The 14,538-nt window shown below is 39.9% G+C and overlaps 1 protein-coding gene across 1 annotated transcript; it reads right to left on the bottom strand.

The window, feature by feature from the left end:
- Positions 1–3,478: 3,478 nt before the first annotated feature.
- On the bottom strand, positions 3,479–11,042 carry LOC127426674 (acyl-CoA desaturase-like). Its single transcript, XM_051673631.1, has 6 exons — positions 10,702–11,042; positions 10,329–10,547; positions 9,534–9,664; positions 7,683–7,888; positions 7,374–7,606; positions 3,479–5,385 (listed from the first exon to the last, which is right to left on the bottom strand). The coding sequence occupies exons 2-6, from the start codon at positions 10,537–10,539 to the stop codon at positions 5,186–5,188; spliced, it is 981 nt and encodes a 326-aa protein (XP_051529591.1). The 5' UTR covers positions 10,540–10,547; positions 10,702–11,042; the 3' UTR covers positions 3,479–5,185.
- Positions 11,043–14,538: the final 3,496 nt, after the last annotated feature.

The raw sequence follows: 14,538 nt of genomic DNA on the forward strand, positions 1-14,538 counted from the left end.
AGAGAGTCTGTGTATGAGAGTGTGTGTGTGTGAGAGAGAGAGAGAGAGTCTGTGTATGAGAGTGTGTGTGTGTGAGAGAGAGAGAGAGTCTGTGTATGAGAGTGAGTGTGTGTGAGAGAGAGTCTGTATGTGAGAGTGTGTGAGAGAGAGAGAGAGTCTGTGTATGAGAGTGTGTGTGTGAGAGAGTCTGTGTATGAGAGTGTGTGTGTGAGAGAGAGAGAGTCTGTGTATGAGAGTGTGTGTGTGAGAGAGAGAGAGAGAGAGAGAGAGAGAGAGAGTCTTGTGTATAAAAGAAGCATTTTTTTAACCATTAGAAGTTTTTGAAATTATTTTCATGATTGATTTTCCTCACAAATTCTACTTTAATGCAATAATAGCAATAGTAATTATATAGTTGTGTACATCATTTATACATAGATTTTGTAGTGATTAATTTATGCTGATTTTAATAATTCAAACATATTGTGTCTGGAGAGGATGATTTGTTTACTGTTGTACAGTAATGAGAAACACTTTTTCTTTCTCCTCTAGCGGGCAAGAAAGGAGCTTTTCCATTCATCCACCTTTATGAATAATTCTCTTGATTTAACTGGAGCTTATTAAAAAAAGATGTGAAACTCTTGCACTCCTTGTTTCCCAACCTGTGATGCACCTGGAATCCCAATTATTTTATTTTAATTGTTTGTCTTGTTGAAAGTGCTCTAGTAGGTTTCCCTAATAATAATAATTCATTTGTGCAGAGGTGTAAATTAAAGATACTTTAAGTTGTTGCACTTTCAGCATTTTGCTCCGTTAAAAGGACGTGGCCTGCTGAAACCAGGCTCCTTGAGTAAAAGTTAATAAGCATTATATGAATTCATTTCATTGCCTATTTTATTCCTGTACATTGAGGAGAGTCAGATGGTCAATTTATTTCTTTGTTTTGATTTATGTATTATAAGTGGAAAGGTTACAGTCAAGATGAAATGTGAAATATGTACTAAAGGTTCAAATGAGGAAGAGAACAAACATTCTATTTGAACATCACTTGAGTAAAGTACAAATTCCCCATAATACTGATGTAAGTGAATTATTCAGTACTCCACAGTTCTGCCTGTGTGCTGGTGTGAAACCGCATGATGAGTGTTCATGACCCGCAGACACGAGTTTCAACTGTACATGTGAGAGCCGCACGCTGATTGGTCCACCGGAGTCATGCAACGGCGCTGCTGATTGGCCCACACTGATCAGATGTTGAAATTCCCGGGAGATTGTGCACTTTTGTAACCTTCCGCCGTTGTGACGTTTCAGTGGACTGACCGGGAGTGACATCGGTGTGTTTATGTGTATTTAAATCATTGCATTGACACAAGGTCAGATGAAATTCTTAACGTAGTTTTACATCACTGTTGCCTTTTTGCCATTTTAGTTATAGCTTCAATTTTTTATCTACTTATCCAAATGTAATTAATTGCACAGTTGCACAAAAAAAAAAAAAAAAAAATATATATATATATATATATATATATATATATTTATTTATTTATTTAAGAACATTTATTCATTGAAATATCAGCCTTTGTAAAAAATAATAATAAAAAAATAAATAAAATCTCTTCACTTTTACTGTAGTCAGTGAGTGTGGTAAATCTGTGCTGATGCAGCAGTCTGTATATAATAGTGTGAATCTGATAGTGACACAGATGGCAGTTCACAGGCCTCTGACACTAAGAGAACGTGCCAGTTAACATTCAGCAGTTCATGTCACCGGCACTGGATCTCTGCAGACGAGCTCAGACATGCAGTTCAATGATAATTATAACCTGTGGAAATGTACTGTAATGTGCAGTTATTTAACAGCAGGAATTCCAATAGAAAAACAACAGTGCTACAGATTTATTTCATTTTGGAGTTGCACATCCTGGGTATTGAGCAGGAAAAAAAAACATGGCAGACAAATAATAGTTTGCTCAAATATAACATTTTAGCTATGAGGCCCCGTAGCGCAGACGCTATTCACTTATTTCACCAAATATTTCAGATAGTGGCCACCTTATTTTCAGTTTTATTTTAAGTTGTTTTTGAACAAAGAAATACTAGCAACCATCTTATCGTTTGGCGCTTTTAGGGATGCACCGATACCACTTTTTCTCATCCGATCTGATTCCGATATCAGAAATCTCAGTATATATTTTATTTATTTTTGCAGTTTTTAATCTGCAATTTTTTTTTAAAGGATACTGATCTCTTTTTTGTTCAATTTAGTTGTAAGATCAGCTCACTTTCACAGTTATTTTTGGAACCCATTCAACATAAATATTGTTATACTTTGTAAACAAATAATAATAATAATAATAATAAATTATTATTACTGTTATTATTGACTTTTGACATTTTAAATACAACAGTAATACATCTCAATCATCCACCTTTAACTTTAAAACCCTCGGGCTTTTATTTTGACATTCTGAACTCTTCAGGAAGTCCTGTATGTGTCTGTTTGTAGGCTTGTTCACAGTAGTTTAATTCGCTTCTTATTCAGATTCTGGTAAAATGCTCCTCCGGTGCCGTTCTAAATGCATATTATAAGTGTACCGAACTATTGAGCATCTACATCTGAGATGTTGTTCCCGAGCAGTGTTCAGATGGGTTAGGGATAGTTGTCAGCATTCACTAATGCACTGGCGCTGCGCATATTATATATTAACTTATTAAACACAGCCTTTTGTGATTCACAGAGCTATCGCACGTCTTCAAGTGGCTTTGAATAAAATGCACAAGTTATATGAACTGCTTTAATTGTGTTTTAATGGTTCTTTTATGTCATTTTTGGAGCTTGACAGTAACGAACATGAATAACACACAGTACCGGATTTGGATTGGGCTCATCGGTCCAATACCCGACCAGTTTAAAAATGTCATTATCGGAACCATCCCTACTTTTTTATAAACTGCTATCGCAGAGGTGCTGTGTTTTATGCTCATTAAAGAGCTATTTTCATGAGTGTCAACCGTATTTAGCCGTATATTCCCTGTTAATGTAGATTTGTATTTTTTATTAATTCATATAAAGTGTGCAACTTTTTCAGTGTTAAATTACTTTCTCCTATCGCAGCTTAATATGCATACAACTAGAAGCAAGCCATTCACAGGTTGATTTTTCTTGAAAACGGTAAGCACTGTATCTCTGTGGTGCAACAAAAATTCCTGTTTGTTTTGAGTGACCCGTTTAGAACCCGCCCACCAACACTACTCAGCCAATGGCATGAGTTGGGGGCGGAGCTATCTCTACTTAAAACGGCAGGTGGGGTGCGTATTCCGAAAGCCGTTTAAAAACAAGGCTTATTTTTGCAGTTCTATTCGGTGGCACTAGTGTTACAGAAATGACATCAGTTTCAACTAAAACAGTGTGTAGAAAAATCTCATAATGGAAGCACAAAACATGACTCAATCCAATTAAACAGAAAAATCTAGATGAAAGTACAGACAGACAAGCATCAAATTTTAAAAGCTCTTTGCTTAAGACTTTATTTCGAGTTATCGAATATGAAGCAAGAGTTTATTCACTATGACAGGCTGTTATCACAGACATTAACATCACATTAGTTTTACTAACTGAAGGCTCCGATTCATTAAACGGCCTCCTACAGCATGAAAAATCTCACAGCCACTTCCTGGCGCCTCCGAATCATAGTGTCAGAGTGAAAACAAGGCGAATACAAGTGTTGGTGTCTGGACTCAAACGCTCAATATAAAATTTCCTGTTTTAAGGAATTACAATCCAAATCATTTTTAACTACCAAATGACTTGTCAAGTAAATTGGCAAAATATCAATGTCTCTGAAAATACATTGTTTGAATAAACACAGGTGAACCAGAGCAAAAAGGTCAGAGTTCACACCATTTGGCTTGCATGCAAAACAATCGTTTTTGGCATCATAATAACACACTTCACCATGACAATAACACCAGCAGAGCTGATATTATTATCATTACTGCCCGTCAGTTCGTCTTTATTATTGGCATCAGAAAAGAGAGTTTTTTTTATTAATAGAGCATGCTTACAACAACGTTGAAGTCCAGACATTTTAATTAGATGAAAAGTACAAATCTAGACTCAAAAACTCAACAATTGTTGCACAATTCATTACAATAAAAAAAGCAACCAGTTAATTTTATAGTACTGAAATTTCAAGAATCATCACGCTCAATTCCTTTCAACTTCTCCCAAACAACGACAAAGTATGAGACATACCTTTCAGAATTCTCCCTAGTCTTCAGTGTTATCAGAAAATGTAATTATGGTTAACAAATGAATCGTGCTTAACATTTCTCTCTGTAAATTTGTGTCAATAAGTTCGTCAATAAATTAATCCCATCCTACGCCAGTAACAGAAATTTTCAGAGCGTTTTCACACCTGTCTTTTGTCTGTTTGAGCACCTGCAGCAATCAAAAACACAAAAAATGATGTGCTGCTCAAGAACATAATAATTGATTTATTTCTTCTACTCAATTATTTCTCCAAAGCTCTACAGAATGAGCAAATTGTGCAAGTATGTTAACAAAAAAAAAAAAAGTTAAAAGTAAGACAGACCGTATCTGGTCTTACAATTCAACTTGGTACAGATACAGTAAGATGCAGTTGTTACGTATTGAATAAATTGGTGTTTTGGTTTAATTTCCTCCCAATTGCACAGCTAGATCTGGTAAGATGCCACCCAGGATGCATGACAATAATATGAGGCATCTGGCTTACTTTAGCTTAGTACAACTACAATATGGTGCTGCAGCAGTTAAATAGTAAATCTATTTAATTTCTCCCAAATTGCACAGCTAGATCTGGCAAGATGTCGCACACAAAAAGGGTCACCGGGTCGTTGGCCTGTTTCTGGGAGCCGTGTTTAGCTGCTGCATTGAGGCACATCAGCTGCAAGAGCTCAAGACGCGGGCGTCAAATCTATCTAGAATTAAAGTAGAGAAGAAGCTGAAAACAAATAAGAATTAGTGCTACACAAACAGGTCGAACGCCTGTATGAAAGCTTCACAGGCTAGACTGGGGAAAGAAAAAAAAAAGTTTGTCGTCGTCTGACATCAGAGGATGAATGTAGAGCAGAAGCTTCAACACTGTTGAAACTCCCGTCTAAGGAAGGGCTGATCGTCCTCCGGTTTTCTTGTCGGCAGTTTTTCGGGACGTGAAGCGAGCACTTAGCCACTTCTGTGACTGCCGTCTCCGGTGCGCTGAGCGCGAGCGAGCACCATCTCTTTGGACACACGCTTGCGGTCACTGGCCAGACCCAGAAAACACATGAAGTCGATGAAGCAGGTGGTCAGGTTGAGTCTCCAGCCGAACTCACTGGAGGCGTAGTCGTATGGAAACGTGTGGTGGTAATTATGATAGCCTTCACCTGAGAAACGAAAGCATGAGATGATTCATCAACATTTGAACTAAATGAATCGTCAATCCATAATCTACAGACTGATTCTGAGAAGCCTAAACAGTGAAATCTTTACCGATGCTGAAGACTGAAAAGACTGGGTGCCGCAAAATGAGATTACAACTTTCTATTGTGTTTTCCTTACTGACTGCATGCAAAAACAAACATACAGTGCAAAGTCATTTGATTTATAAACGATCTGTCCCATCTGGGGCCATTCACACGAACACGTTTTTGCATCTGTCCGTGCTGTTTTTCTATGTGAACATGCTCTAGAAAGACATCTTGGACTGTCGCACCCCGTTTTTTCTATGTTTTTCAGAACGTCCCTTTTCGTAGCGCTGCATCTTTTTTAGCGCGAGGACACATTCGGTGTTCTCTTTCTACAATCCAACAAATTACGTGATGACAAAGCTGGGCGTGCAAAACATTTAAGTACGAACTATTACGGGGGCTTCAAAATTCAATATATTTTACAATTAGGATTTACGATTTAACCTGTTAATTAAGTGCGATTAAGTTACATAAACGAACGCAATTACCGGTAATCATGTCCCCAGACCGTAATAAGGAATATTCCTACCGTCAGAGCAATTCAAGTTTAAAGTACCACCTGTTTTCAGCAGGGGGCAGTAAGCGAAACTCCTTGTCACCAGCGACAGCACAAGATGAGAACACGTTCTTGTGATTAAACACGGTTGGATGGAGCGCAATTGTAAATGAGACGTGTTTTTTTTAGTTTCAAATGCCCAATTCCCACTACTTAGTAGGTCCTCGTGGTGGCACGGTTACTCGCCTCAATCCGGGTGGTGGAGGACAAGTCTCAGTTGCCTCCACTTCTGAGACCGTCAATCCGTGCATCTTATCACGCGACTCTTTGCGCACGACACCGCAGAGACTCACAGCATGTGGAGGCTCATGCTACTCTCCACGATCCACGCACAACTTACCACACGCCCCATTGAGAGCGAGAACCACTAATCACAACCCCTGTGTGACTCTACCCTCCCTAGCAACCGGGCCAATTTGGTTGCTTAGGAGACCTGGCTGGAGTCACTCAGCACGCCCTGGATTCAAACTCGCGACTCCAGGTGTGGTAGTCGGCGTCAATACTCGCTGAGATACCCAGGTCCCTCCACCCCACCCGGTTTGTTTTAAAGGACCCGCCCCAACAATGTTTCTCAACCAATGGCGTGAGTTGGAGGCGGGACTCTCTGAACAACTACAGACAAGCGGCCTTTCAGAAAGCTGTTTTAAAAACTGTTTATTTTTGCAATTGCATTCGGTTTAGCTTTAACTTCACGCAGCAACCTAAAAACATGTTTATGACGCGATCGATGCAACCAAAGTGAGACGCTCCGTCTGATTCATGCATCCTTAAAAAAGCCCTTACATTAAATAAATCTCGGACAGATTGACAAATTCAACTGCAAAATGGATTGCGGTGGACTGTAGGCCAATGATAGGCTTATGTTCAACATTAACGATATATTGCCTTCTAAAGCCACTTTTTGTTTTGTATTATCGATGCTTTACTTGTCGGTCACAATTATGTAATGCATTTTAATTCTCCGAATTATTATGCATATAATATATAGGGTACAACAAGTCTAAAGGCACACCTTAAGGAAAATGTGCATTTTCAGGTCACAAAGTGTATCAAGACAGAGCAACATAATTTGTTTAAAAATAAATGATAACAGAAGGTTGTTTTGATTAAAAAATAAAAACTTTTAAAAAGGTGGCAAGGGGGTTATAGTGACCACCAACCGGGGCGGCAAAATTTGTCAACTAATGCAAATGCTTTTAAGACAGCAAGATGCTTTTTTGAGTAACAAATTAAAATAATGTTTAGTCAAAATAACCATTTCCTGTTCATTTTAATCACATTTGGCATTCCATAACATCTCTAGTATTCTATAAACAAATACATCTCCCACAAACACTATTGGACGTACCTATTGCACTGAAGGTGACGAATTTGTTCTCCCTGGGGTTTATGTTGCTGTCGTACGGTCGGTTGCCCCACATGTGTGCAGCACTGTTCACCAGCCAGGTGGCGTTTAGCACCATCGTGTACCTGAGAACGGCAGGTATGAAATATGCCACCCACAGCGACTCTCCCCACATATACCACGGCACAAACATCGGGATGAAGAAACACATCAACGGCACCAACAGCTTGTAGTACCTGAGAGAGAAGAGAGCGTTAATACATGTTTTAGTCTGACATAGACCTGTCACAACCAATCCATAGTCATACTTGCCTCCTCTGAAACATGACGACTTTATCAGCCCTCAGGTCACTGAGCTCCAGCTTGCGTCCCTTCTCGATGACGTCAGGATGTTTGCGAACCAGCAGCCAGCCAATGTGAGCGAAGAAAAAGCCTCGCACGGCGTTGTGAGGGTCAGCGTCCGTCTCCGAGTATTTGTGGTGAACGCGATGATCACGTGTCCATTCGTAGATGTCATTCTGCACCAGACAGAACATAATGATAATAAAGTAGTGATTTTTTTTCCCCAAACAGTTTTCTCAACATTTCTACCACCCTTCCACTGCTCCAACTGAACAAAAAACAGATGGTCCCGCCCACTTTTTCAGTCATCTTGGCTCTAGAAGTATTTATTTTTTTCCATAGTTTTTTCATAAAATCCTTCATAAGTGTTTGTGCGCCATGAACCAAACCAAACAGCTCTGAGGTGAATCACAATATCACTAACTTTGATTTTAAGCTCAAAAGTATTTGAAAATCAGACAAAGTACTTACAGGAATAGTTCACCCATAAATGAAAATTCTCTCATCATTTACTCACCCTCATGCCATCCCAGATGTGTTTGACTTTCTTTCTTGTGCTGAACACAAATGAAGATTTTTAGGAGAACATTTCAGCTCTGTAGGTCCATACAATGCAAGTGAATGGTGACCAGACCTTTGAATTTCCAAAAAGTGCATAAAGGCAGCATAAAAGTAATCCATACGACTCCAGTGGTTTAATCCATGTTTTCAGAAGTGATATGACAGGTGTGGGTGAGAAACAGATCAATATTTAAGTCCTTTTTACTCTAAATTCTCCTCCCTGCCCAGTTGGTGTTGATGTGAAAGTGAAAGTGGAGATTTATAGTAAGAAAGGACTCAAATATTAATTTGTTTCTCACCCACACCTGTCATATCACTTCTGAAAACATGGATTAAACCACTGGAGTCTTATGGATTACTTTTATGCTGCCTTTATGTACTTTTTGGAAATTCAAAGTTCTGGTCACCATTCACTTGCATTGTATGGACCTACAGAGATGAAATATTCTTCTAAAAATCTTCATTTGTGTTCTGCAGAAGAAAGAAAGTCAAACACATCTGGGATGACATGAGGGTGAGTAAATGATGAGAGAATTTTCGGTGAACTGTCACTTTAATGTCTTTCATTAGGGAATGAACTACAATCCCATAAAGCATTGCTAATGATGTAATCGAATTAAAAAACAATGGAAAAATAGAAAACTAGTCTAGTATGGAAACAATATATTTTCAGTTAATTGCAGAATATTCAGATATATACAAATATATCAATAGTTTGACCGTGCAGGGAGAGCGACTTGATTGCGTTGTTCACATTTCAGTGCAGGCAAGTATAAACTGTGTTCTGATTTTGATTACTATTGTTATAAAATGTGGAAATAGTCTGACTCCAGCTAGGTCTCCTAAGCAACCAAATTGGCCCGGTTGCTAGGGAGGGTAGAGTCACATGGGGTAACCTCCTCGTGGTCGTGGTTAGTGGTTCTCGCTCTCAATGGGGCGTGTGGTAAGTTGTGTGTGGATCGTGGAGAGTAGCATGAGCCTCCACATGCTGTGAGTCTCCACAGTGTCATGCACAACGAGTCACGTGATAAAATGCACGGATTGACGGTCTCAGAAGCGGAGGCAACTGAGACTTGTCCTCCACCACCCGGATTGAGGTGAGTAACCGCACCAACATGAGGACCTACTAAGTAGTGGGAATTGGGCACTCCAAATTGAGAGAAAAGGGGATAAAATAAAAAAATAACAAAAAAAGCATCAGCATATGCATCCAAACATTTGACTGGTAAAGAGATTCTTCATGTCTTTATTACGCGTTACCTGGAAGGCCATAGTGTTGCCGATAGCGAGAAAGATCCGCAGAGGTAAAGACGCTTTGTATGATCTGTGACTCCACAACCTGTGAGCACCCGCGGTGATGCCCAAAGCACTGAACACGGAGCAAAAGACCGCTAGTAAAAAAGACATATATTATTATACACAGATGCAAAACAAAACGACTTACAATTTTAATGCAGATGCTTCACTATCAACAAAATCAAACATCAGGACAATGAGTTAGGACCATGTCTTTGTGCATTTTGTTCAGTATATTAAATTAGATTTGTACAGTTTCTGAAGAAAATGTGACTGGAATTTGCCCATGCAAAACTATGGGTCTATGGGACTTTTTCATCCGTTTTATCATCCACCAGGTAAAAATCATAAGTCTGATCGCTTAAAAAAGTAATAATGCACATCTTCCCAACAAGCCACATGATTTGAGGGGAATGTTTTAAATTGATCGCAATTGCGAATAAGATTCACGAACTACTTATATTTTAGTCTGTTCCCCACACAAAGTTATTATATGGCTTCAGAAGACGTTCATTTTATTGTGCATTTTTAGAACTTGACAGCCCTAGTCCCCATTCACTATCAATGAGTGGAATAGAGCAGCTCTGACATTCTGAAAAATATCTCCTTTGGTGAAAGAAAGTAAGTTGTAGGATTTGAACAACAAGAGGATGAGTAAATGCCTTTTCTTTTCTATTTTTTTTTTTTTTTTTTTTTTTTTTGGGTGGACTATTACTGTCAGAACAATTTCTGAGTTTTTGTGCAATGTTTGATACTTACACCACATCAGTGTGAGTGTGCATGCAACTGGTATGAGGGAGAGTCCATACAAAGCTCCGATATGCAATAAACTCATGAGAATGACATTTCTCCACACTATGACGACGGGTGGTTTAGGGCCTTCTTTCTCTTTATATGTGTTATCAAACACGTCCTCCACTGTCTCTGGATCCGAGTTCAGTAATGGAGCTTTAACATCCGAATCAGGCATGATGATCACTGTCAAACACAAACACACACACACAAGTATTGCTTGAATTCACGCCCATGTAGGAGCGCACGCGAGTTAACTGTGTCACACATTCAACTACGCAGCAAACATCTTTGCGCGTGAATAAACGCGTTTTGATTTTAGAAGAAACGGAATACTCACCGGGCGATTACAAACCGCTGCTGTGGATGGGTTTAAATTCAGTGCAGGTGTGCAAACGAAATAAAACAACGCAGTTTTGGAGCAGCGTTATCCAAATGCGTAGCCACTCAGACGCGCGTAACTGTGCGCAAACAGCCGCTGGTGATGGTGATACGCTTCACCCTCGTCTCTCCGAATTGCAGCGATTCTGCTCTGCGATTGGACAGGGAGTTTGATGCCACCTAACACGAAGGATCTGATTGGCTGATGTTCGTCTGATGTTCTTGTTCTCTGTATTCAGTTCATGCCAGCATCATCCGTGAACAACCAAACTTCAGCGGTGCCGTCACCAGCATTGCACCTCACCGAATGTGTGCTTAATTTATACCGTGAATCCGCTCACCCCACCGGTGAGGAGTTTCTCCTCTCTAACCAATCAACAGGAGCTCAGACTGCCCCTGGCATGAGTATTATTTCTCCCTTTTGCAAACGGAATCATGTAATCATGTGTTGCGCAGCTTTTATTGTTCAGTCCAAATTATGCTGCACAGGGAAAAGGAATATGCCCTAACTGATGTGTCCAAATACCCAAATGTTGTTCAGTATCAATCCAAATACTCGCAAGACACTGAAAATATGTACAGTACTGACAAAACGTGGTTTTGACATAATCTGGTTTATCATCAGTTTTAAATGTTCAATCCAAGTGCAGGGGCGAACTGGCCATAGGGAGAACCGGGAGGTTTCCCGGTGGGCCGGCGAAATTAGTGACGCTACTAACTTAAGTGTAGTTTTAGTAATGAATTACTTTTTTTATTTTATTTTTTATCAACAAATCGCGATGTAGAGTGACTACATTGTTTTATACAGTGGCATAGCCAGTGGTGGGCCTGGGTCTACCCAAATTAGACCCAGGCCCACCCAGAATATTTTCAATTATTCTTTGACTTTAAATATATATTTATAAAATAGTTTTAAAAATACATAAATTGGGCTACCACACCTGGAGTCGCTAGTTCGAATCCCAGGGCGTGCTGAGTGACTCCAGCCAGGTCTCCTAAGCAACCAAATTGGCCCGGTTGCTAGGGAGGGTAGAGTCATATGGGGTAACCTCCTCGTGGTCGCTATAATGTGGTTCGTTCTCGGTGGGGCGCGTGGTGAGTTTAGCGTGGTTGCCGCAGTGGATGGCGTGAAGCCTCCACACGCACTATCTCAGTGGCAACGTGCTCAACAAGCCACGTGATAAGATGCCCAGGTTGACGGTCTCAGACGCGGAGGTAACTGGGATTCGTCCTCCGCCACCCGGACTGAGGCGAATCACTACGCGACCACGAGGACTTAAAAAAAAGCACATTGGGCATTCCAAATTGTGAGAAAAAGCGGAAAAATCCTCCCCCCCAAAAAATAAACATATACATAAATTGTAGGACCTGGGTAGCTCAGCAAGTAACGACGCTGACTGCCACACCTGGAGTCGCGAGTTCGAATCCAAGGCGTGCTGAATGACTCCAGCCAGGTCTCCTAAGCAACCAAATTGGCCCGGTTGCTAGGGAGGGTAGAGTCACATGGGGTAACCTCCTCGTGGTTGCTATAATGTGGTTCTCGCTCTCGGTGGGGCGCGTGGTGAGTTGTCCTTGGATGCTGCTGAGAATAGCGTGAAGCCTCCACACACACTGTGTCTCCACAGTAACGCACCTTGTGGTGGCGTAGTGACTCGCCTCAATCTGGGTGGCAGAGGATGAATCTCAGTTGCCTCCACATCTGAGACCGTCAATCCACTCATCTTATCACATGGCTTGTTGAGCATGTTACCGTATGTGGAGGCTTCACGCTATTCTCCGCGGCATCCACGCACAACTCACCACACACCCCACCAAGAGCAAGAACCACATTATAGAGACCACTAGGAAGGTTACCCCATGTGACTCTACCCTCCCTAGTAACCAGGCCAATTGGTTGCTTAGGAAGCCTGGCTGGAGTTTCTCAGCATGACCTGGATTCGAACTCACGACTCCAGGTATGATAGTCACTGTCTTTACTCGCTGAGCTACCCAGGCCTCCAACATTCATGTTTATTAAATGATATCAATCAATGAGTCAAAGTTCCTACATTACAAGATATTAAAGCTTGTTTAACAAACATTTGCAGAGACTGGTGTACAAAGCATGGTAAATTAAACTCTCTTTTGATGATCGCACACCTATAGCACAAATGCTCGGAAACAGTCAAACCCCTGTTATGCTAATGGGAGTGTTGCAGTTTTGGTTGTTTAAACGTCATTTTCCAAGCATCTGGCAATGGAATTCTTTTATGGTCGGAGTTCGGTGAATTCAAGTAGGAATATCCCACATCCGACTTGAATGAAACGCAGTACGAGTGTCTCGCTAAACTCCGCCTTTGACATTGACCGCGCCTCTATCCCCAGTTGACCCAAGGGTAATTGGTGGCCATTGGCCCCGAATAAGCCCGAGGAGGCACGATGAAGCCCCGGTAGTAACAGTGGGGATGCAACTGGCCTTGGCACGCGCTAGCACGCCTTCATTTGGCCCGACAATGGAAACGCGGCTATTGAGGCCCAGTCAAAAATTATTTCCTGGCTACGCCCTTGGTTTTATATAGAGAAGTCCGATTCATTTCTGTGAATCATTTCGTTTGGATGGTTCATGTAAAAGAACGTTCTAGTTTTATTAATTGTGTTTAGTGTTCTACGTGCGTTTTACGTCTTCCATTTTTGCAGTGAAAAATGTAATTAAATACTGTTATTTATTAGTAGCCTGTTTTCAGCTCAGTTATATAAAGTGTGTTTTCTAGTTTTATTAGTTGAACTACTAATAAAGCATAGGCTATTTACTATCCGTTCACATTTAATGCTCTGATTGTACAATATTGATGATATCATCTGACGGTTTGTTATCAGTTTTTAACATTCAATCCAGGTGATGCCCAACACTCTATTGACCAAATTGTGTTACTTTTACATTTGCGATGCTACTAACTAAAGTGTAGTTTGTCTAGTAATGAACTACTTTTTGTAACAAATAGCGATGCAAAGTGACAAAATGCTACATGTTGTAAATAGTGTTGGGATGTCCGATTCATTTTGTGAATCACTTCATTTGGACGGTTCATGTAAAATAACCGATTCAAAACAACGATTCAACAATTAGTTTGAGTCCTTGCGCAGAAGTTGTACGGCATTTTACGTCTTCTTCTTTTTTAAGTGAAATATTGAATGATGTTTGAATAAAGATGATGTTTTCTAGTTTTATTAATTGCGTTTATTGTTCTTTGTTTGTTCAACATCTTTATTATGTATTGACCAAATTGTGTAACTTTTAAATTATAGAAACGTTACTAACTAAAGTGTCGTTTTTCTAGTAACGAACTTCTTTTTCCAACAAATAGCGATGTAAAGTGACCAAATGCTACATGTTTTATATAGTGTTCATTCAGACGGTTCATGTAAAATAACCAATAAACCAACGATTCAACGTTTCGTTTGAGTTCCTGCGCAGAAGTTCTTAAAACACTGAAAATATAGGAAGGCTATATTGACCAAATTGTGATCTTTTAAATTTGCGACGCTACTAACTAAAGTGTCGTTTTTCTAGTAATTAACTACTTTTTCCAAAAAATAGTGATGCAAATTGACAAAATGCTACATGTTTCAAATAGCGTTTTAGTGAATCACTTCGTTCAGATGGTTCATATAAAATAACCGATTCAAAACTATTCAATTAAGTCACTGCGCAGAAGTTCCTTTATGGCATTTTACGTCATCCTATTCTCTTTTTTTTTTTTTTTTGAAGGGAAATATTTAGTTGAATATTAATGATGTTTGAATATTGATAATATTT

The sequence above is a fragment of the Myxocyprinus asiaticus genome, chromosome 36 (genome assembly GCF_019703515.2).
Source record: "Myxocyprinus asiaticus isolate MX2 ecotype Aquarium Trade chromosome 36, UBuf_Myxa_2, whole genome shotgun sequence".
Classification (NCBI taxonomy): Eukaryota; Metazoa; Chordata; class Actinopteri; order Cypriniformes; family Catostomidae; genus Myxocyprinus; species Myxocyprinus asiaticus.

Excerpts from the sequence above, each read along its gene's own strand:
- LOC127426674 (XM_051673631.1), bottom strand. The coding sequence starts at position 10,539 with ATGCCTGATTCGGATGTTAAAGCTCCATTACTGAACTCGGATCCAGAG. Across the intron at positions 7,889-9,533 it reads GCAACACTATGGCCTTCCAG|AATGACATCTACGAATGGAC; the intron begins GTAACGCGTAAT and ends TGTCTGGTGCAG. Across the intron at positions 5,386-7,373 it reads CGTCACCTTCAGTGCAATAG|GTGAAGGCTATCATAATTAC; the intron begins GTACGTCCAATA and ends TTCGTTTCTCAG.